Raw genomic sequence first — 24,490 nt, 5'->3', positions numbered from 1 at the left:
TTTTTTGTCCCTGTATTGCTTAATTCTTTTTGGCCTTCCTGATGCAGGGTCATCCAATTACATGCCTGTTTTGTCATGCAAGGGGCAGAAACAGCTGGAGAAACAGCAGCCTTCATTTTCAGTCCCTTTTTAGCAGGGCTGGATGGTAGCCAGCAGAGCTGCATATAAAAAAGCAGAAATTGCTGCCACATGTCATGTTGTAGAAATGAATTGTTGGAGTTAAAAGTACCTTGCAATACTGGTCTCAAGAAACACCTGTCTCACAGATACATCCTGATTTACTGTAAAACAGTCCAGTCTGTATGTGCAGAGGAAAAATTAAAGAAGTAGGCAATTTTCACTTTTAAGTATAATGTACATGCAGGTTGGAGAGATGGGCTGTTACATTTTCAGCTTGGCTATAATAAGAAGTGAGAGTATTTTGGAAGTTCTCTTAAACATCTGGAAAGACTTCTGTTTTATGAGAGTTAAGTCTAGGTCTCACGTAAGAGGCTCCTTTTTAGCTTGTCTCCTGATCCCTTGTTTTATCCAAGTATTATTTAGCAAATTAAGTACTTAAATACGTTACATTAAATATAACTGTTAAAATGTTAATGTTGCATGTTGTAAAATCTTGGGAAAGGGTTTCCAAATGCAGCTGGAGAGTATTCTTAAAACATTTGTTTACAGAAAAAATCTTGTACTTGTCAAGTATTTCCTCTGATACAAGGGAGCCATGTATAATGTGACTAAACAGACGAAAATTAGGATTAGCTGCTTACCAGTATTGAACCTGATTTTCTGTCATAGTGTTTTCCTGAAATCAAGCTGATGATCTCTTTTTTTGGGGGGTGATGTGGTATCTTTTCATTATACTGAGAAGAAAAACAGATGACCTTTAGTACTGGGTCAAATATGGTGGCAGCACATCTATAAATACTCTGATTATCCATGCAATCAAGTAATATGCTTGCAAGGAATGTGCAGTCAGCATTTTCAGTTGTGTGATTTGGGCATGTAATGATGGACAGCACAAAAGGGGACTTGTGGAGGGGTAATACTATGTACAAAAATTGTGATCCATGGACAAAAGCAGAAGTTGTGTAGTGTGACCTTTGGGTAGCAGGGGCCCAGAATAGGTAAGCGATGGCTGTGCAGATATTCTGAGCAGTGAATTCATTTTGGTATCTACTTCACGCTAAAATGAATCCACTTAGTCTTACTTTTCAATGAAGATGGTTTGAAAAAAAGATTAATGAAATGAAACCTGCAATTTAAGAACCTATGCAAATTCCCTAAAGAACACACAAAATTGCTCTGTAAGCACCAGATTTCAAAGTGAGCAGTGCCTTTATCTTGTCTTTGCAGGAATTTCCACAGTAAATGAGAAGATGCACTGTGTAGCTCTGCAGGATAGGAACAAACCATGGAAGTAATATGTAAGAACTGTACAGAGCAGTGCTAAAGCATGGCCTGTGTGCCTTTGCACTAGTGCCTCCCCTGCTAGCTCTGCCAGGGCCCGGCTTCATGGAAGTGTAACCATAGACAGGGCAAGAGCCCTGCTTCTGGGGGAGGAAAACGTGGGGCTGGGGGAGTCTTTTGTCTCTTTGAAATTTTAGTGCAAAGTAGAGGCAAGTTCCTCCAGCCCAGAGTGGGGTTTTGTGGAAGGGGGAGTGCCCCATCCTGGCGCAGCAAGGAGAGGAGGGGAGAGCTGGGACGAGGCTGACCACAGCGGCAGCAGCACATAGCCTGTGCTGGAGCTCTCCAGTGCCACTGAAATTGTTTGCTTTCATCTTGACTATTTCTTACTTCCTTCGCTGCCAGCCTGTATAATCCTGATGGTGAATTCCAGTCTCCCTTGCAGAGCTGCTCCTTGATTCAGGCAGGGTAGCCTGAGCTGCCGTCAGAGGCTTTATCATCAGGAAATGCCAAACCACCCTCACGGCAGGTGAGGGCACTTTTTGATGAGTGGTATCAGTGTAAATCCTGGCGGGCAGAAATCCTGTACCCAGGCTGGTGGAAAAGCAGGGAGCAAGCAGGGCATCACCACCACAGCTTTCTCCAGAAGCACAGTCTCCTTGTCAGTATGGATGCTGGGACAAACTGGGTTTCAGTTGCTGGCAGTCTGGTTTGAAGTCAAGTCACTGGTGACTTGGTGAGTCATTGCAGTGTAGACATGGGCACTCAATATTTGGGAAAAATGTGATAGGAAGCAGGTGTGCTGGTTGGTTTCAGTGTTTTGTTGCAGGTTGTTTCCTGGAGGAGGTGGTTGGATATAATGTGTCCAGAAACGGATGCTGCAATGAACTGGAAGGTGCATTCATAACTGGTGGAAGACTAGTTTCATTCATTATGAACTTTTTTGGACAAAGAATGATGCGTAGAAAGAAACACTGGGGCTGGGTGTTGTGGACTGACTCAGCACAAAAAATTCTCTGAGAAAGAGCTACACAATGTGCTGCTATCAGAGAAGGTAAATGTGGAGGGCAAATAGCACCAAGAGTTGGGTGACAGCTGCCTGGCAGGGAAGGCGCTTTGCCACCTAATGCAGACATGATGCTCTGAGGTCAGCAGCTGCTTTCAGTCTTTAATTCCTCTGCAAATGTTGACCAAAAAACCAAGCGCCAAACCAGCAATCCCCTACAAAGTGATACGTTTAATCTTTTCTAAAAATGCATAAAAGTGAAATTGATGGAAGAGCTAAGAAGAAATAAGGCTCAGACACAGTCAGGTTGCTACCTTAAATATGTAGTTACATTCAAAATTACAGAACATCAGAATTTTGCAGAAGATGACATTGCAGCACTGTCTTGTTTCCCCTCATCACTTGAATTTAATCTATCAACTTCCATGGGATACACAGAGAGCATGCTGTCAGATCTGGCAGCAGTAACAACAATGACAAAACAAGCTTGAGGGAATTTTTTTTAGTATTTTTAACTAGATTGTACTGGTGGTTATTTAGCCATTGTTTCTATTTGATACCTGCAATTGGTTCATATTCAACTAATTGTGCTAGTGACCTCTGCAGTCTAATGAAGCTCCAATCAGGGGCTCAGTCTATACATAAACATATACTCACTGGATTATCAAGTGCTCTTAATGCAAGGCTGCCACAGAAAGTCCTCTGAAATGACAGTGATTGCATTGCAGAATACACCAGCCAGAATGATAATTGTGGTTCATAAGCAGAGCAGATTAAATGTCTGCTCCTGGTATTGACTGCCGCCTCACAGCTCTTCAGTTTTCACTTGAGGCATTGGTGGTCTTCAGTAAATCCCTTTACTGTTTACAGTTCCTGGGAGGGGGCAGACTTTGGTATGCTGGGGTCATTAATCCTTGAATCTTTTTTTTCCTTGAGTTTTACCTTTGGTCCTGTGGGGCTTGTATTGGTTCATCCTACAGAGCATCCTGGAAGGCTGCTCTTTTCTGACCAACCATTAGCGGGAGAAGACAATTCTGTGACACTTCTGTAGTTCTTGCAATTTTCTGTGTGGTTTTGGCAGGGTTAATCAGGATTCCTCTGTCTTGAAGGTGAATAGAGGAGCTACCAAGTTCTAATTACCGAGCACAACACAGGTAAGTTAGCAGTGCAGCCCTTGCTCTGTGTCAGCTCAGATGTCTGCTTTCACTTTTTGATGCGAACCAGGAATGCTGCTAACAAAGATCAGATCGAGTAGAAGATGCTGAAGTGAGGATGTACAGCTGTTCAACCTCATAGTAACTTCTAGGTACTTGGTAACATACAAACAAATCTGTTTTCAGTTGGATTTCCAAAGGTTAGTAGGGATTTTCATAGCTGTCATTATTTGAGAGTTTGAGAGTGTAGCTCTGTAATCCTCTCTGTCCGGGGATGAATTATAATTTAAGTGACAAGTACATTTTATGTCAGGCAGAACTGGATACAATTAGATCACAAAAGCTTTTTGTTGAAGCTAACTAGCAGTTCTTCAAGTGAACGTGCAGTTTTGAATCCTTTCTTTAAGCAAGAAATTTGACAACTTTTGGAAGACTTGAGGAAATCCGATGTTCTGTTTCAAAATTTTTAACAGGAAAATTTCTGTTATCTAGCACGTGTTGTCCTTGGCTAGCTTAACCTCCTTATGCTTAACGCTGGCTTTAGCTTAAATCACATACTGGTTTTTAAATTTATTTTTTAATTTAATTCTGGTATTTACCCTTCTTGCCCGATAATTTGTATAGAATAGCCACTCCCTGTTACAGACCCATTTTCTGACTAGAAATCTGATCTCTCTGCAGTCTCATTTCTCAGGCACTCTGGTAGATTTAATAGAGGGGTAACATCTCCTGCAGTGTGAGTTCATCTTCCTTAATCACAAGTAGCCTGCTGGCATCTCAACTCTTAATCCAGGTGAGGTGTTATAAAGAACAGCGTTTTACTTGCTGGTCTCCATGTAAAAAGCAGTAATCTCTAGGAGTGTTGGGAATGGTTCTCTCTTACTATAGTTACATTCTGTATCACTGGTGAATATTGCTATGTTACTTGTGGGTCTCCGGGGGATGATTTAGAGACAGTCCTTGATTCCTTTGTTTTTTATCTCCTTGCTTCCCAATAACCTCTTTTCTGATGCATAGTGTGGCTGGTTGAATCCAAATGTAAATTACTTTGGTAAACGAATTAGGTAATTTCCCCTGTCATCTCGTCTCTTGCAGCAGTAACACCCAAAGGGGTTTCTAACAAGAGTTCTCTCAGTTTCTTTAATGGAATGACTTTGAAAATCTTCTCTTTGTGAATTTCACTTTTTCAGACAATTGATGTTACAGCGCTGTTTTCATGGTTTTACTTCCATTTCTGAAAGCTTAACTGAAACAAATTGACAATCTGAGTGTCTTTAAAGGTAATTTTGTGGTTAAAATTTATGTATTCTGTACATTCTTTTCCATCAGTCATCAGAATGACCATTTTCTGCTCTGGAAGACTTTTTTTCCCATTCCTTTTGTGTATTTTGCTCTAGAAGAGCAAGTGATGTTAGACAAATGCAAGGGACAAGAGTTTCATGGGGTTTGTTTTTTAAAGGAATTAACAATATTTTAAAATGAAGAAATTGGTATCCCATTTGCTGTCTTTATGTAGAGAGAGATTTGACTGCTTTTTTCTTTTTTTTTTTTCTACCTGCTCTCATATTACTGTTTGCAAAAACGTGAAATTCAAGCCACTTGGATTTCTCATGCTTTGTGACTAAAGGCTAGGATGTTGGGAACCAAGCAATGTCCTAAGTGGTTCTTAGGAAGCACTTCCTGTAGCACATAGCAACAGCAGTGTCTGCGAACTCCAGCAGTGTTTGGTGAATTTTCACAGATACCTGGGGGCACCAGGCGTCAGTGGTGGGAATCACTTGTCCTGCAGCATCTTTGTCCTTGGCTGCAGCACATGAAAAGCGTCAAGACTGAGTTTTCAGACTCGTGAGAAAAATCAGCTAACCATATTGAGTTTTTACCTTTTGAATCCACAACCACTTGTTCGCTGGACAGCAAGTGGGAAGCAATGGGTATGCAGCACTGAGCCTGATTTTGCCAAGTCGCATTTCAGTGAAGAATTATACTACTGTCTTGGCATGCTCCAGTCTCTGTTGCATGCTGATTTTAAAGCCCTCAGCACTCAGAAGTCCTCCGCAATGCTATATCTCAAGGAGCTTTCCTGGCTATTGTTCATCCTCAGAAGACACTGTGGTCCCACAGATTTTGGTGTTACTCTTTATCCCAGCAGTTCAAATGAAGTTTGTCCTAAAGAAACACTGGGGAGTTGGACATCCTGACTTTACAGATTAGACTACACCTTGACTGATATCAGGCACTGGAAGATTAATCAAATGAAGGGAAAGTACAGTCCCAAAAGCTTATAAAGAATCACAAACTGTCCTGCTGTATTTATTCCCAGTTAAAATCCAAAATGTCTCCCTCTTCCCTTCTGATAGGGATCCCAGCTCTGGTTTGCATGGTACACCCAGGACTAGGTAGGAGCTGTTACATTCCCCTTGGCGAGGTGGAGTGGAAGAGGAAGGGAAAATCATGACAATTAAAATCTCCCTCAGAGGGTAAAGTACGGGCTAGTTTAAAAAAAGCTTTTTATCTGATAACTGAGCAGTCTCTGTCAAAATGCTAACATCTCTCTCTGTGGGACCATCTCCAGTGCTCAGCTGAGTTACTCAGTCAATTATTCCCCAAACGAGGGGCAAACTGCTCTCTTCCACCTTTCCTGTACAGCCCCAGGGAATGCATGCAGGGTGGGTGCTGGGAGAGGAGTAGGGGACTCTGAACTGAGATTAGATACAGTTGGAAATACTCAGTTTGAGGGCACTGTCCTCCAGAGCCTTTGAAGAGAAAAACTGAGGCGACAGTCCAGGAGAATGCATCTCAGTAGCTACTTGCTTGTTGTCCTTGATCATAACCAGCTCGTTTCTGTTGTCCCAGCCTGCCTTCTCTCGACAGCAGCGTTTAGCATGTGCCTGAACTGCCTGACTCCCTTTTTGTGACTCCCTTTATGTGGTTCGTAAGGTTGCTTAGCCTTTAGAGGCTGGATTCAGCTTCTCTGTTGCAGGGCTACAAATTATTCACCAGGAAAGCTAGGAAAGCCCTGCACTTTCCAGTTAGGCTGAGGCTGGGACTGGCATGCAGACTTTGCCTTTTCTGTGGTCACGTAATGTGATCACCTCTCTCAATGAGCACTCTGTTTTTTGGGCTCTGCTGAGCCTTTAAGTCCGTACTGCAGGCTGGAAATTTATCTCACTTGGAAAATATTCTATTGAAGAGTGGCATTGAAAGGACAGTACGCTTTTCTGTGAAGTGTTCGGTTTTATCCTTTTTTGCTGGAGGTATTGACCAAACTGGAATGAGATGAGACAAGGATTTGTTTTGTGTTCTTGTTGTTTGTGCATTTGGTGGAGTAATCTGATAGGTTCAGCTCCTCACATCTCTGTCTTGTGTGAGTCTCCCAGAATTTAGGGAGAAGCACTGAAAAGGAGCTAAAAAATGGGCGGAGATGGTCTCTGAAGCTCCTTGATTGGGAGTGGGGGGACTAATGCTAATATGATATTCAGACAGAATCCCTGTGATAGGAGAGGGGTGGAATTGCATCTCCTGAAAAATGTTCAGCAACAGCTTGTGGAGTAAGGAGTAAAACTTCTGTTGTATTTATGGGCTGTAATTACCTTCCAAAGGAGGTGAGGGCATTTTGGGGAACTATGTTTGTTCCTGTGTGATGAGTCCAAAGTGTTTGTTTATTAATAAAGTTATTTTTATAATAAATCACTTATTTAGTGACCTCTGCAGTGCTGACACATGGCTATGCAGGCACAAGTAGCATCACTGTGGAGGTCCTACACATGCTGAGCTTCTCTGCATGTTTGTGCCAGCTTTCAGCAACAGTTCTGAAGTGCCACCTGTGGAACTGGTACACCTGGAGTCCATCTATAACTGAGAACTTGAGTATTCTCAATTTCTTAGCAATTCTCAACCTTGCTTAAAATGAGCATCAAATTCTCTTCCAAAATGGACCTGACAAGTTTTTAGGACAGATTTATTTTCATTTGAATAATTTAAATTTGTTCACAACAATTAATGTCAGCATCAGCATCCTTGCGCTCTGTGTTTAGTGAAGCTACAGATGAAATTATGGCCTTCTGAGTAGCTGATTCCTGTTTTGCCTACAAAAGGTAGTTTTGCCTACTCTGGAGTGGATGTTGTTTGTCAGGCACTCTGTAATGACACACAGGAACACACAATCTTAATGAGGATGGCAGCTCAGCAAGAGGCTGGGGATGTGCTTCATGGGATTCCTTTCTTTTGGAGTCCCTTTCTTCCAGTGTCTTTCATCCTGCCTCACAAACAGGGATCTAGGTTTGCAAGTCAAAGGAGAATAATTTTGTACTTCAATGGTGCTGGCTTCTGTGAAGTGTAACTCACAGTATGTGGTCATACTTCATACTGGACTGCTCAGGATTATTTAAGAGTTCTTTCCTTTTTGTTTTCCTCAGGCCTGAAAAGAGTGGATGACCTAATATGGTGCTTTATTTTGCACTGCTGTGTATAGGCTGCCAGAACATGAAGAAGGGTTTAAATGAGTTTATAAAAAACTGGTTTACTCTCAAACATTACTTTTAAAGTTATTTTCAGTAAGGTATCTGATTCTGAACTTACTAACTTGCATATTCTGTTGTAATTGGGTTTTCCTGGTTATCACAGTTGTTCCAGTGGTGACTGTTGATACATTTTCAGGAGGAAAAAAGGAAGAAAACATTTGTGCACTCCTTGAAGGACAACTTTTTATCTACCTTGCTATTACTTGCTTATGATTTAATTCTCTCTATGCAAATGGCTATGTAAACCTATGGAAACATTATTTCATAACGTTTAGCACCTAATTCTGGCATTCAGCCCTTGCCACTGATTTCAGGTGAGGTGATATCCCTGCATGTTTCATTAATTTCCGTATCAAATTCTTTCTAAGGTATTAATCCTGTATTATAAAAGCCTTTTCTCAGTTGAATATGTATTGCACTAAACCCAAATGCTATATTCAAACTACTGACTGAACTTACAGCAGCAAGGTACAAAGTACTGTAACATTCTTCAAAAACCTGATGCGTTTACCAGATCTGCTTGGATGGAATTACATGAAAGGTGTAGTCTGTCCGCAAGTGTGTGTGCATGCAAATTTTTTCACTGTCTCAGCAAGTTTTGTTTAGTCCCACTGCTTAACAAGTACCACCGAACGGGAGTGTATAATTTTTTTATAATAAGCCCCATTCACTTTAGTTTCCTCTGAATTTTTCTTAAAATAACCTCTAACAAGATCAGTTGTGAAGAATTTGGTATGTATTGTGTATTTCTTAGTGCTAAAGATTTTTGGCAGAAGAAGCTCTTGCTTTTGTCTTTTGAGTGAGAAAACAAAATTGAAGAAAACAGGCTAAGCTGTGCTATCCTCAGTGTTTTGAATTCTTGCACCCTGAATCCTGAACAGCAGGTCTTAACTGCCTTAATACTCTTTTCAGATGAGGGTAATTTGAACAGGGCTAATTTTTTCTCTGTGTCAGTCAGAAAAGACAACAGTTTGTGTTAATATGATGAAGTTAATTAACTAAATTGCATTAATTAGTAGAGCTTCCGCTATGGTGATTGATATGATTTCAAAATCAGAGACTTCAAGGCTAGCTTTAGCTTTTCTTTACTGCTTTAGGACGTGTCCACTCCATCACTGTGGAGAGCACTAGTTCTAACAACAAGCCTGTACAGGTAGAATTCAGTTATGAAAAAAATGTTACAAAACCAGTAGCTATTTATTTGAATATTGAAGAGAAAACCAGTCCTTTTACCATGTGGACACTGTTTTGTATGGTCTTATTAACATGATATAAATGTAACCTTTTTTCTTTAATTTGGTGTAACCCAAGAAAACTTCCACAGCTGGTGGAGGTCAAAAGGGCCATTGCATTGGGTTACGGAAAGCAAGGTGGTCAATGTGGGGGGTGAGAGTGGCTGTGGGAGGCACAAGTACCTGCATCCAACTAAACCAGATGACAGAACTACTCTTATTCCTGGGAGCCTATCCTACTCAAAGCAGGGTCAGATATGGGGTCAGACCAGGCTGCTCTGGGCTTTTTTCAGTCATATCTTGGAAATTGCCCAAGACTGAAGACTGCACAACCACTACGGACAACCTTTTCCACTGCTGTCCTGTCCCCAAAGGCAAAAAGGTTTTCCTTACAGCCAGTCTGAACCTCTCGTGTTCCAGCTGATGGCTGTTAACCTCTCATCCTCTCACCACACACTGCTGTGCAGAGCCTGGCCCCATCTTCCTAAGGGGCTGCTGTCAGGTCTCCCCAAAGCTATTTCTTCTCCAGGTTCAACAAGACCTGTTCCCTCAGCCTTGGCTCACAGGACAAGTGTTCCAGCTCTGACCACCTTGGTGGCCCTCTGTTGAACTTGCTCCCATTTATAGATGTCTTTTCTATATGAGGAGCCCCAAACTAGATTTAGTTTTAACAAGCACCATGTAGAGGTGGATAATAATTTTCCTTGATCTCCTGGCTCTGCTCCTATCAATACAGCCAAGGACACTCTAGGCCTTCATTGCTGTTTGAGTAATATAAGCCTCTTCAATACTGAGGAGCCTTGTTAAAAGGCTTGCTTTCATTCAATACCAAATAAAAATTGATTAAAAGTATCAGCAGAAAGAAGTGAGTGGCTTTGTTCAGACAACTTTGTTTCTTGTTTCATACTTAAGAGAGCTTTAGTGATCTTTTGGTTATACAACCATGAGTTAAAAATTTGCTGAATGAAGCACGATGTATACAGAGAAGCTGAGGCTGGTGACAGCACGGTTTTCTTTAACCTGGTAAAATTGCTGTGGTACTTGCACAAGATTTTTCTTTGTATCTGTTTTGGGTTTTTTTTAAAACAACAGATCAGAGATATGCAGATATCTGCATTTCTAAAACAGCATCTATCCAGAGTCACTCTGCTAATTCCTTACTATTTTATAAAAACACTCCTGAGAGAACTGAAGTAAAGAGATGCTAGTAGTGTGTGTCATTAACGTGACTCAAACTGCTAACAAACCACCCTCATTGGTGAGAATACAGTGAAGCCCTTAAAATGTTTCACATCATATATTAATTATTCCTTTTTCCCCCTAGTATACTTTATCTTATACTGATGCATCAGCAGTGATTCATGTTCCATTCACTGTTGGTGGTGCACAGCTTCGCTGTAAGCAGCCTGATTTGTACTGAAGCAGAGAGATCTTTGAGCAATGAAACAACTTAAACTGCAATTGCTGTTTGTTTAGCAAACTCAGTCTGTTTTGAAAGCTGAAACACCACTGTCTGTTTGAAAAACTGAAATAAACTGAACCTCTGTGAACTTTATTCTGCTTTTCTGAAAAAAAAAAAAAAAATGCGCTTTTTTTTTTGTCTTTTAGCAATTTTTTTTCCCCCAGGTACTGGATTTCTCTTTTGTGGGCTATGGCCAGTTATATGCTGAGTTTCCAAGGTTGCAAAGTCCATTGAAATGATGATATATTTCCCTTGTTCCCAAGAAAATATTCAGCAATCCTAGCCTGTCATTCAGATCACTTGCTTAGGTACTTCATGGACTGCATCATTTACTTTTCCCCCTGCAATAATTCTCCTACATTTTTCAACATTCTGCAGGCACCTGCATATATCTCATTTCCATTGGAGGCCGCACCTCAGTCTGTGACATCCAACAACCCAGTGTTTTCACAATAAGGGCTCTGCTAAACTGGCTTTTGACTCTTCTGTAATACAGTGGAGGTGCTCAGTTGCTCTGTTTATCCTCTATCACTTCCTTTTGGATGAAATTTAGATGAACTGAAACATGAAAAGGGTGTTTAATAGCGCCAAACCCATGCAGAAAGATATGGGAACTGCAGGGTAACGTCCTCAAGTCCAAGCTAGGTGCTGTTTAGTCTGCAGTATCCAAACTCCTCCGAGACCTCTTGTGGTGGTAAGGATGCTGCTTTTCATTTCTAAACTTTTTTGTTGTTGCTTTTGTTTTCTTTTTCCACATGCCTTAAATTCTAGCCCAATGAAAGGGTGCAGAAATTTATTTTCTAGCATAGGGAACATCTTTAAAGTTGAACATCCATTTAGGGACAGTGGAGGGAAAAGTGGCAGTGCACATCCATCAACATCACGAGCTGCTCAGGCAGGTGTGAAGTTGCCTATATACCATCAAAGCTTTGTTCTCAGCTGAATGAAAAAAAACTCCTTGCAGTGAGCTATGTCCTGAAACAGGATCTGAGGACAGGTGGTGGTTCCTGTCCACGCTGCAAGCCAGGGTCTGGGTCTGAGGGAAGCTGCAGCTCGCCAAGCTCTCTGACAGCTGCCTCTGTGGTGGGTGGGATTTAGCTAAGTGTTGCCTGGGAGTGAGTTGGACATAATAGCTGTCATGTGTCCTCTGATTCATGGTTTACTGGAAACCCTCTGCAGGGGGCTATGTTTTCTTTTGAATAGCTCTGTGGGTGGTGTTCCTCTGAAAGACTAGCACATGACTTTCCGTGGCTGGGGTAAATGTGAGCTGAAGGTAAGGAGTGTGCGAAGAGGTGAATTTTGGTCCATTCTGGGGAGGAGAGGCATGACCACAGGTATATCTTACTCCCATAACTGTAGCTTTATATTGTGTACTTTTTGTGACTGCCTTTTGTGTGACAGCACATTTCCAGGCAGAGAAGTCAGCCCTGGGAATATCGCAGCAGTTGGAGCTGACCTTTAGCTGAACAGGCACAGGAACACACAACTGCATGATGGTTTTATATAAGTCTTTTGCTGTATAGGTAAGTACCTAACTGACACCCAGTAACGCTTTCTGCTTAGAACAAAGGTTTGACATTAAAGAGCTGTTTGGATGGTCTGAGATTTATCGCAGAAGAGAGGACAAGGCCGAGAGCAAGGAAAAGGCAGGTCTGTTTCAGTGGAGAAATGCCAGGGTTGTGAAGTGACTTTTTTGGACCAGGCCAAGTGGAAAAGACATACTTGTGTCGAATTCCAGTAGCGGTGGATGGCAGCACCTGCAGACAGTGAAAGGTGCCAGAGATGTTGCCTGTGACTTGTTTATTCTTGTTCTGTTGTTTGGCTCCATGGGCTAGTCATTGAAGTTTTGCAGCTTGCCTAGGACTGTTTCATTTTGTGTTCTTTTCATTTCCCTGCAATGAAGCTTTTGAATCAATCTGTCTTTCACGATCAAGCCTGACACTGAATGCTGCAATGACTAAAGATGATATTCCTTGCTCTCAGCTGTGCTGGTTGTGTTCAGTGCCATATGTGAATTGACTTAAAAGTTATCAGCATGCTAAAAGTATGTGAAAAAAAATTATCTTGAGTGCTTTTGCTTATAGTTCAGTTTCTCTGCCAGCTATGCAGTGAGCAGCAGGAATGCCCCAAGGCAGGTGTGTTTATATGTTTTTGCTTGTTGGCTGCTTTGCCAGCTGTTGGAGGTGAAACACAGATCTCCACTGGACATCTTGCCTGCTAATCTTCAAGCAAACAGAAGTGCTCTTTTCTTTTAAACAGTCTGCTGCGTGCTTGCTCATGTGTTCAGTCAGGATCTTTGGAGCTTGAAACCTCCTCCCAAGATGTATGTGGAGCATTCAAGTGGACAAGTCAGTGCCCTCACTAAGTGTTGAAAAGGTTGATCTCTCCAAAGATCAGTAAATGGTAAAAACTTTCCCACTGTGCTTGGCTTAAGGAAAACTACCACACTGAACGTGCTGGTGTCTGCTGTGTAACTTGTTCCTATCTGGGGGCTTGGACCGAGACTGCAGAAGAGGGCTCTTGCCTTTCTTCTTGAATCATGCTTTGGTTTTGCCATATCTGCCTGTAATGGGTTTTTTTATTGCTAATGAAAGAAAAGAGAGCCCTAAGGTTAGAGTAAGGATTTAATGGCTCTTGGCTAGGAACATCAGAAAGCCTTTACAGGTCATATTTCTAGAAGTTCATAACACTTGCAGTTGGGACTAGACTTTTGAATATTGTTGGGAAGGCAGAAAAAGTGGGTTTTGTTGGGGTTTATTTTTTTACAAGTTCCATGGCATCATCCTCTGTTTGTAAAAAAAACCCAACAAACCCCAAACAAAACAAACAAAACCACCCAAAAGCCAAGAAAACCCAGACAAACAAAAAAAACCAACCAAAACCAGAAACTGAGTTCAAATGGAGGACATTATTTGCCTAATTGTCCTGATCTGGAAGTGTCTGTTCTGGCAGGAATCAGTAGGGACAGAAATCTGACATGTTGGTGTGTTTGTAGCTTCTTCTTTAATGTTAACTGAAGAAGTGTCAGTGACCTTCACGGACACTTAATTGTTTCATTTCTCTCTTTGAGTGCTGTACAAAATAAACAACAGAAAGATACTGTCTGCTGTTCCTGACAGCTTTTGTTTCAGTAACAGATTTAAACATGTTACGAGATTTGACAGTTTTAACGCAATTGAACTGTTTACTCTTTGCTTTAGTAAAAGGATGTTTCTGAAAACAGGATCTAGTACGCAATATTTGTGCCAAAATAAAGCTTCCCTGTTATATACTTAAAACTGAAAATGTTTTAATGATCTTAATTCTGTATTTGTAAGCTATATAGCATATTCATTCTTTAGCAAGGAAACATCTCATAAAATCTTCATTAATGTTCAAAAAGTGTTTTGCTACAGTTCCCAACTTGATATGAGGATCTTGTTAACTTTTTGTTCCTTAAAATGTTTCATCCGTAATTATAAAATGTAATTTTTGCTATAAAATGCCAACACGATGTGCTCAAGTCTATAGAAAGCAGAAGCCTTGCAGTACTAGCACAACTACTGCCATATGGCTTTCCTGGTGCATTTCTGCAAAAAGTGAAGTACATCAAATGCGCCAGGGCTCTCATGCAAAGAGCCACAGGACCTGTGGGATCTTTTCTATGTTCAGCTTAATAAGCATAAAAAGCAATTCCAAGATAGATCTTTCCATCTACAAAACAGACAAGTGAATCTTGTTTCCACATGCTGTGTCTTCTCTGTCTCTACAGATTTAAGTGGAATCATATAAGGGAGTTTATTCTTGATTTGCATTTGTGTTTTTCTTCCCTGGAATTAATTTATTGTTAACCCTTTATTGTTATATAAAGTGATTACCCAAACTTTTAAGAAGTAAATGGAGTGCTATTGTAATAAAATGCCTCTGTTCACTTCCCCAGAACTAGCCAGATTTTTACCTGGACAAAACTTTTATTGTATGTGATTTTTCTTAGAGCCAGAAGGTACAAAAATTCTGCAATTGTTAAACAACTCAGTGAAAAATGATAAAGTTCACATTACAGAGATGGAACAAGAAATCACTTTGTACTAGTCAAGAATACCCAGAGGCTTTACTGTGTGCTGTTTTATTATCTGATGCTCACATTACAGATGACTTCCCCACACTGTGACTGACAGGTGCTCCAAAAGGGTATTCTGGGGTTTCAGGTGTCCAGGTAATGAGCAGTTTGAATAGATAGGTAAACCAAACTGAAGGATAATAATACAGGAGTACTGGCAGGATGCCTAGATTGGCATTGGGGATAATAATACATGAGTACTGGCAAGCTGCCTAGATTGGCATTGGTAAATATGATTCCGCAAGAGCTGCAGAGTGTGAAATGGGAACTGTGCTGTATTTAAACAATCAAGAGGATTAGCTGGAGTTCCATGACTTCTGACAGGTACCCTGCACATAGGCATAAACAAGTCCTTCCTAAAAACTATGAGGAAACCAGGAAGATGATTCTCATCAGACGATTTACGTAGAATAGGGAAGGGGGCAGGGGATTTTGCAGTCTTTTTTGAGCTGTTAAGGGACAGATACCAAAGAGCTTTAACAAGCACAGCATCTTGGTGATTTAGCATCAGGCCTATGAGACAGTTTGCAGAAATCCTTAAGACTGCTCCCTGTGCAAATCTAAGGGATGCAGCTTTTATGTATTTCTATCAAAATTAGGAGAATATCCAAAGCACTACTGCATCAGTTATTTAGCTATGGAATGTAAATAAAAAAAATTTTAATAAGAAATTGATAGACACCTGTAGGGTGCTGCCTGGGCTTTTTCCCACATTGCTTATCAAGGTTGCCAATTATCTAATTCTTGCTTTCACTATTTCAGATTTTATTTCAAAGTCAGGAGGGAATGGTATCTAATATTCATGTTGCTAGCATGCACACACTCTGGCATTATTATCTGCAATGATAATTTTAAACAGACTTGTGTTTGAATACGATTTTAGTGTTGTTGGTTTTTTTCCCTTCAGGATCAAGCTAGCTTTTGCTTAATACTTTGCTTAAAATATTATTCTGAAAGGGCCTTCCCCAAATGGAGACATGGGATTTGAGGCTGTGAGACAGATGCAGACAATGAAAGCAAGAGAAGAATAATAATAACAAAGATAATTAAAACATTTTGATTATTCTTGGTGTTTTACTCCTTAGCAGTTTGGTGCTCTGCAGGAGTAAATGGTAAAACTGGTAGTGGCACAGCAGAGACTTTAGACAGCAAACTGTTTGCAAGAGTTATTACTAAATGCTGATGGTCTTTTCCCATACAAAAAGAAAGCTTGCAATGGTTTCTGCACCTGCAAGGAGTATCCTAGCAACATCACTGAGGAAACTGTATGCCAGGATTTTTTTTCTGAGTGCTTTTTGTTGAACATAGCAGGAGTTGTAAAACAAAGGTCAAGAGCAATTTAAGCTCTTCAAAGTGCTGTTGCTTAATTCGTTCACTCAGATAAATGTTTGTATTGCAGTTTTCTACCTAAACGATAAATATCAGGTTACAGAGTCATCCAACAGATTATCCAATTGCAGTTTAGTTAAACGCGAATATCACATAATCTAAAATGTCACTTCTTACTTGGGGGAAAATTACTGTTAGCATTTAACACTAGGTTTTGCCTTGTGAAGTAACCAGGAGTCCCAGCTGCCTTCTGCCTGCTCTGGCACTGAGGATACCCAGGGGCTTTGTGGCTACACTGAACAAGGAATCACAGAACACCACCAGGCAGTGGGAACAGACCATCAGTCTAAGCAAAAAGAAAGAAGAAAGTTTTTTTTTCTCTGAGAAGGTGTATGCGGTCATTGTCTTATTGTACTGTACGCAGAGACCTCAGGTGAGTCCCTGCTTTGTGCTTTGTCATCCACTTTCAGGGAAAATACTTATTTCAGGTTTTCCTACATCATTCACTGGTACCATGTCAGAAGTACTTGCTGGGCTTCCTCTTACTGGCCTTGCTGTCTTGGGAAGGGGAGAGAGAGCAGTGTTTATTTTTGTGTTTTATGGATGGAGGAGTTGAGGTGAAGGACTAAGACCCTTTTCAGCCCCCTGCGCTGGGGCTGTAGAGTTACTGAGGAACCTGGACCACACTCTCAGCCCCTCTGAGCTTCTATTTTCATCATGCATAACAGGGACAATGTTAGTATCTCTCACCAGGGGAGATGGTGATGGTAGCCTAAAAAATGCATGCAGTTGTAACAAGAGTTTTTGCCCTCTGCCCAATCTAGTAGATAATCTCTAGTTCTAAAGCCCAGTCTAAAAATGGAATTTTTACCATTTCTATTTAAATTTATGTGCTAGACAAGGGACAAAGTTTGTTGCTGGTCTTTCCTCCCCTCCCCTGCATTCTGAGACTCAGTGAAAAGACATTGTACCTAGATTATTGGATGTTGACCTTTTCCATTAACTACTTGGAGAAAAACAGGTTCTGCATGGTTTCATATGTAAACAGTCATCTAAAAAGTCAGCAGTCATCAGACATAACTTTCGTCTCAGCTCCCTGTTTATTAAGCTAAATGATGGTTTAAGCTGGAATTTAATACCAAACAAACTAATGTGCTTAAGGTAACCTTCTGTTTCCTTTATTACAAAGGCACTTGAAAAGTGCTAGTGCAATTTCCCTTCTCTGAGAAATATTTCCAAGTAATTTGCCAAAGAAAATTAGCTGAGGATAAGGTGCTTGTTCCAAGGCAACACAAGATCTTTTCAGTGAAAAACTGTCACAGCAAAACACTATTCCATTCAAACAATCTTTTTTTTTTTCTTTTTTCTTTTCCTCCTGGTCTTCAGGTGATGTGAATCCCTGTTCTCGTGAATCCCTGTTCTCGTGAATCCCTACTCTCATGAATCCCCTCTCACAGTCACAATCTATTCCTCTGGCAGAAGGAATATGCCGTACCATATCAGACATGAATGCAGATCATGCGATGGTCACACAGGAAACTTTAATGGAGCAGTTAGTGAAAAACTATCCAGGTAATGTATTTACTTCTCCCTCCTTTAAAAAGTGACTGTATCATCAAGCTTGAGGTTCTGGTATTGGGCAAGTGATCACTGAATGTTTACAGGCAAAGCTGGCAATATGAAAGAATGTAAATTAACAGGCAACTGGTAGAATATATGAATGTGCATATTCCTTATCAGTTTGTGAGTGTCGCTAACATTGCCTTGACTGTAATGCTTTTTGCAGATTTTAATAAATCTTCAGAATAAGAGGGAACTGAGTGCAGTAGCATGTTGAGAGTATGCCCTTTCTAGAGGGTGGGAAAGCATAGATATGAGGTATTTAGGTGCCAGATAGGGAACAGCATAAAATAGACTGTGTCAGATCACAAAAAAAAATTGAGCCCTCCTTTAAGAGACAGGCAAATAGCTGACTTTGACAGCAAAGGGACTGGATAGAAGTCTACATCTGATGTTTGCTATTAAAAAATACAACTGGCCTCAAATCCAGGTTCGTTGGTCAAATCCCATCCCCTTCCTTCCTGAAAGCAAATTACTTACACTAAATGAGCTGTGATCCTTCTCTTCTGATGGGGTAGCAGCCACTTCCCTTAAATGCTGTGTTTTCTTTTGAATCTGAAAAACGTTCTGTTTCCCTTAGATGTGCAATATTGAAATGTGTGTGTCTGTGTGCATGTGAAACTTTGTAAAGGCTTATTAGGGCCCTCTGCAGGAAATCACTTTGTTTGATACTGAGCTTCCTTTTTTTGAGTCTTCTTAATCTTACAGCTCTGAAAATGTTACAGGTTGATCTGGTAGGCATTTTCACTGCTGGGCAAAACTTTGATGCAACCCCATACACTGGCCCAGAATCCTACCAGGAACGTGATATAGTTCATACATGCACTGAGACAACCACAAGATAGCATTTCTAGGTCAGCCAGAAGTGGCACTCCCAAAGTTTGTAGGGAGAGAGTGTATTTCTTGCTGTGTTTTCTCCTTGCTGGAAGTTTTCATTCCTTTAGGCAGGAGATCAGCAGAAGCCTGGGGCAGTAGATCAGATCACTAGACTCTGGGACTGTGACACTTGAAGGGAGAAACAGTAGCCGAGACTAGTCACAGTGAGGTAAGGAACTGTCATCTGACAAAATTACACCAGAAGCTTCAGGGAGAGTGATAAAAGGCACTGTTAAATAACCTGCCAAAAGAGAAATGCTTTGAACAACGCATGGTTTGGTTTGTACCTGAAAGGTCTCTCTCATGAATGCCATATCCTGACAAACACAAAGAGAACATCCTTGTTTATTTCAAGGAGAACATGCTAAGCTCCATCACAACAGTGCCGTAGTGACAACCAGAAACACAACTAGCCTGTACCTTCTTCCTCAGGGGTAAATTGCCTCATCAGTGAGGAATGGCCGTGGCAGTTAAAGATTGAGTTTTACCGATCAGTAAGACGCCGGCAGGATTTCACCTACCAGAGCACTCGTTTGGATGATGTTTCTGTGCTGCCCTCATCTGGCTGGCCCAGAAGGGCTTCTCCCTTGCCTTAGGGCTGCAGCCTGTGCTGGCCCCAAGATGTCATGCAGGCTTTGGAGCTCAGCAGAGTAGTGATGTATTAAGAAAATCCTGCGTTTTGTCAGGTGATACTGGACACTTTCATGTTGAAATTGAGTATGCCTTACTCAAACTCCAGCTGCCAGGTCAGTTTCAAACTTCTTTTGGAATCCTGTGAACTACATACTTTGGGTATTTCATGTTCTGTTGCTTCCAGATCTGTTGTATGTAAGTTATTTTTTGGCCAGCTCCCATTTTATTTGAAAACTTATTCCTGATGTGAAATATCTGTATCTTTGTTGTAGGCATTCAAGTTCCCTCCCACAAAATCTTATATAATATCCTTGGCACTCTAATTAAAGAAAGGAAAATCTATCATACGGGAGAAGGATACTTCATTGTGACTCCCAACACATACTTTATCACAAATGATGCCACAGAAGACAATAGAAGGGTCCCACTGGAGGACAGCTGTTCCTGTTCATCACCTTCTCTCACTTACCTGGTAAACATTGAGCACTATGCAGACCTAGTGAAAGAAAACATTCCTGCGGTATCCTGTTACAGATCCTGCCATTGTTTCCCTGACCAGAGTATGCTCTATGAACGAAGACAACAGCAGCCAATGAACCATGAACCTAATGGAGGAGGTAAAAAAGGCTGCAGTGAATTGAAGCTTTCAATTCAAACTCAAGGCATTTCCACATCTGCTGAAAACCATTCCTGGGACACCATAAAATCGGTGACATCTGTGAAAGAGAAACTGAAAAGCAGAAGGTTTGGTTTTGGCCTTTTCTGGAGAAGCACTTCAAAAAAAGAAAAACATAAGAAGCAATACTCGACTTTTTCAGCCCAGTTTCCTCCCAAGGAGTGGCCAGTCAGGGATGAAGATGATTTAGATAATATTCCACGTGATATTGAGCATGAAATTGTCAAGCGTATTAACCCTGCCCTTACAGTTGATAATTTGATTAAACACACAATATTTATGCAGAAGTTTGAGGAGCAGAAAAAGTATATCAGTAAGGGTACCTTGGCTGAAGTGTCAGTAGTCAGGCAAAACCATCTTTCAAAGGATTGTATTCAAAAGACACAAAGTAAAACAGCAAAACACACGAGGAAAACCAAATCAAAGAAAGAGAAGCAGATTAGCAGAAGCAACAGGAAATCTCACATACATGAGCTAACATCCCAAAATGAGAAGCTGGAAGAGAACCTTTCACTGCCTACCAGAAACCAACAGTCATCCAATGTAGCCATGGAATCCTGTGTCATATATAAAAGACAAATTAAGAACCCTTTTCAAGGTATGTCATGGAGACGCAACTTTTATGTGAAAGGGTACAAAGGTACAATTAACAGTCAGCTGAAGTCCAGGATTCGAAAGCAAGAAAGGGCTTTACAAAGGCCGCAGTCCTTGGACTCCTCAAAACCCTTTGACTTTGAAACTGAACAGCTGGCCACTGAAACACAGGCTGTGAAAGCTAAGCAAAACAAGGTACTCCATGCTAATAGGTCTTCCCTCCAACTAAAGAAAGACAGTTTAAGTGAAAACTTTAGTTACCTGCAAGGCAGTACTTTGCAAATAGATAATAAAAGTAAATACTTTCTGGAGAGTAATATTTCTGAAGAAAACATAGAAAGAAGAAGAGTAAAAAAAAATCCTGGGGATGTTAAAAAATCTCCTTGCTCCTACACTGAAGATAACGATGTATGCAAGGAAGATGCAAAATTTGTGTTACATCTGAAAGATGAGTATTGCAGGTGCAAAGCTGACACTGCATGTGAGTTATTAGATCAAACAGCACATGAATTTCGAAATGTCAGTCTTTCAAATTATACAGCCAATATTAACCCGGTAAAAACAATTGGTGTGAAACACAGACAAAAGACCGTTAAAAAGAGTGAACTTGTATTTAAATACGACTGTGCCAGCCATTCTGGATCAATAAAGCTTGAAAGTGAAGGATTTACTGGTAACTGCCATCTTCTGTACCAAAAAGCACATGATGGTGACACTTGTAACTCATTACACCTGGATGACAATTTTGAAAGCAATGAACCTTGTCACCTGCCTCCTGGCCATGCTTTTTCAGAAACAAGAGCCTGCAGTAAAGCAGTGCAAAAGCTGGGAACAGCTATGTCCCTAAAAAACTGTAATATGGGTAACGCTTACCCTGCCCAGTACAACGCAACTGTAAACAAACATGACTCTGGAGAGCATGGATGTAAGGAAAGTGCTAGTTTTGCAGAATCAATAGATGGGTCAAAAGAGTATCCAAGAGATTTTACAGAAGAAAGTTGTTTGTGCAGTCAGGTTCTTGCAATAGGTCACAGAGAGGAAGAAGAAACTAGCCTTGCTGAATGTACGAAGGCTTCAACTGTAGCAGATTTCTGCCACACTAATGAGGCTGACTCAGATGCTGATGCTTTGCAGGACCTCAGCTATGACACAGAAGTAGCGGCATGCTGTGCTTTGCACTCACAGGCCAAAGAATTGAGCAACCCTCTGGGAAAAAAACATCTGTTTTTGAAGGATGCATGTACTATGATATCAGGACAGAACTCAGAAGGGACTGAAAACCACAGCATTACAGGAGACAGTGGAATTGACTCCCCAAGGTAAGAAAACACATGTAACTATATTAGATGTTTAGATTATTAGATATTCAAATTAACAATCAGATTTAGGCAGAAATGTTGTTGTAAATCATAAATCCCACTCCCCAACAACAAAATTTTCATGTCTCTTTACATGAACATTCCCCCTAAATCAGCTTTACAAATGCTGCTGTTTATATTTTGCATTTGTCTTCATGAGGCAAGAAAATAGCATGAGCTCTGCCTTGCAGATGGAGATGGCCAAGTGCAGAAATGTTGATTGATAAGCTCAGTGTTAAACATAAACTCCTGTCACCAGGCAGGTTCAGCTCACGTTGATCTTGCCATATGACATTACAGATACAGTCATAGTTTCCCCAGTTGTAGATGAAGAATAAGAAGTCTTTATAATAAGCTTTATAGAGGGGTTCAATCAAAATTTAAATTACAAAATACCATCCAACATGCCTACAACAGACAGGAAAATGTGTACATCACTTGAGCTAGAAGCTTCTTCCTTTCATAGGATACATTTTACCTGTAACTATACTTGAAAAAAAATCCCTTAATGTAAAACAAATTGGTATGAAACTTTTTTTTTGGTATGAAAATTCTTTACACAGTTGCATGTGGAGAAGACCTACAAAACTGTTAACTAAATTGGCAAGAACGTACGTTAAAATACTGTGAGGGAAAAACCATATCAATTTTTTTAGTAGCATCACATATTCTTAAGATCTTAAATGACTGGTATTTAAGTGTAATTAAACCATGAGTTCTCATTAGATATGTATTGTCACCTTGAGAAGCTAATATATGAAGGAGCAAATCACATACTACAGGTTTTAAGGAAATTCTGCTGACTTTTTCCCTCCCCCTTAAGCAGCTTTTGGCTTTGCACACTTTCGAGCATGCATTTAATGTACTACTCAGACATGAACATTTGAAATCTGTTGGATGCTTTTTAGCAAAACATATTTCAAAGGGTCGTTTTGATCGTTTGTATCAATGCCATCTGTGCCATCAGAAGCTAAGCCAACTCAGTTTATATTGAGAATGTGATGCCTGACGTCTAATAATTCTGTTATTTTAGGTGGACTGAAAGGAAGATGAAACTTCCTGCCAAATTCTAAAAGCATAAATACTAATGCAAAGAGGAGGACAAAGTGGAAGGACGCTCACAAGAAAATTCCTTGCTTTAGCTTACTCTGGTTGTGAATATTTGATTATTTTTTTAAATAGGCTTTGTAAACTTTCCCTTTGTAACAATGGAATCGTCCTGTAAATGCGATCAAGTCACATCCATGAGGCTGTGTCTACATCAAAGCTGTTAGTTAAAACTTTTGACCATAGGCTTTGGAGAGCTAATGTGTATTTCTGTTGATTTCATCTTTGATTAGTTTTTGCACCCCTGTGATAATAAAAATAAGAACTGGTATACTTCATCCGGATCACACCATTAACCTGGAAAGGCTACATGCTGCTCTGATAGGAACTGTATCAGCTGGACAGGACTGTTTTACACTGTAATTCTTGGAAGTGTTTCTGACTTGTGCCACAGAAATAACTGCATGCTCCACCTCCCCTGTCAGAACACAAAGCAAATAAACTAGATTAGCACGCACCTTGTTGCTACAAAAATTCTTTGAATCCCAAGGTTCTCTCACTGCGTCCTGGAGAAATCTCAGCTAGATCTACTTGGCGTGTTTATACCTGGCAAGCAGGATTTAGTCTTTGCAAATGAAAACGTGCAAGAGGCAACAGGTAAGGGGTCAGGGGCATGGAGAGACCCCACCGCGGGCCGGCCGGCTCCCGCCCTGCTCCAGCCCGCCCCTCTCTTTGTCTGAAGGAATCAACGTGTGGCAGCCGTCGGGATCACTTTACAGCTTTTAATTCAGAAGACTGATTTTGACTTTTTAACCCTGATTTATTCCTATAGCTAAAAAGCAGAGCGCTGGTTTCATGCCAATAGTCACTACAGGCTTGGGGTCCTTTGAGATCTTTGAGGCGCTCGGTCACACTGCTGTGACTGACTCGGGCTCTTTCACTGCCCAAAACTTGTCTCCAGGGGTGGCGGAGACAGGAGGCTAAAGCTGTAGTTAAAGTCATAGAAAATTTACTTCAGGGAAGGTGCCTCTGGCTGTGAGGAGGCGGAAGGAGCGGCGGTGGCTGGGGCCGGGCCTCGCAGCGCTCTCTCCCGCCCGCCGCACTCCGCTCCTGTCACGCCGGTACCGGGGCTCCCCCTCTCAGGCTGCTCCGGTAGCTCCCCGCCCTCAGCGCCTCACGCTGCCGCCGCCTGCCAGCGTTTCCGCTGGGCTAACAAACTCCTCCCAGGGGCTCACCGCGCCAAGGCGGCACGGCAAGCGTCGGCCCTGGCGGGAAGCTGGGGACTGAGGCGCGGCCCTCCCCCCCGCCATGGCGGACGCCTCGCGGCGAAGGCGCGCGGCGCACCACGAGCCGTGCGGGTGCGGGGGACGCTGGGCCTTGGAGTCCGGGCGGAGCCGCGAGGCGTTCTGGCCACTGTAGTCTGGCGGCGCGAGCGGCACGCTATTGGCTGCCGGGCGGCGCGGCCCCGCCCCGCGTTGCCGGGGCA

At 41.4% G+C, this 24,490-nt stretch overlaps 1 protein-coding gene across 4 annotated transcripts; it reads left to right on the top strand.

The window, feature by feature from the left end:
- The first annotated feature begins 1,280 nt into the window (after positions 1–1,280).
- Positions 1,281–24,401, top strand: STOX1 (storkhead box 1). Of its 4 annotated transcripts, XM_040605623.1 has the most exons (5): positions 1,281–4,351; positions 16,428–16,633; positions 17,587–17,772; positions 19,602–21,918; positions 22,991–24,401. In XM_040605623.1, exons 3-5 carry the CDS (start codon positions 17,640–17,642, stop codon positions 23,028–23,030), a joined length of 2,490 nt encoding a protein of 829 aa, XP_040461557.1. In that variant the 5' UTR covers positions 1,281–4,351; positions 16,428–16,633; positions 17,587–17,639; the 3' UTR covers positions 23,031–24,401. The 4 variants fall into 4 exon arrangements, with proteins under 4 accessions (XP_040461557.1, XP_040461560.1, XP_040461556.1 ...); XM_040605626.1 differs by lacking the exon at positions 16,428–16,633 and having other exon boundaries at positions 1,281–3,558; XM_040605622.1 differs by lacking the exon at positions 16,428–16,633.
- The last annotated feature ends 89 nt before the right edge of the window (positions 24,402–24,490 follow it).

Source organism: Falco naumanni, chromosome 9, assembly GCF_017639655.2.
Source record: "Falco naumanni isolate bFalNau1 chromosome 9, bFalNau1.pat, whole genome shotgun sequence".
NCBI lineage: Eukaryota > Metazoa > Chordata > Aves > Falconiformes > Falconidae > Falco > Falco naumanni.
Note: the sequence above shows the minus strand (reverse complement) of the source record. Positions and strands in the feature narration are given on the sequence as shown.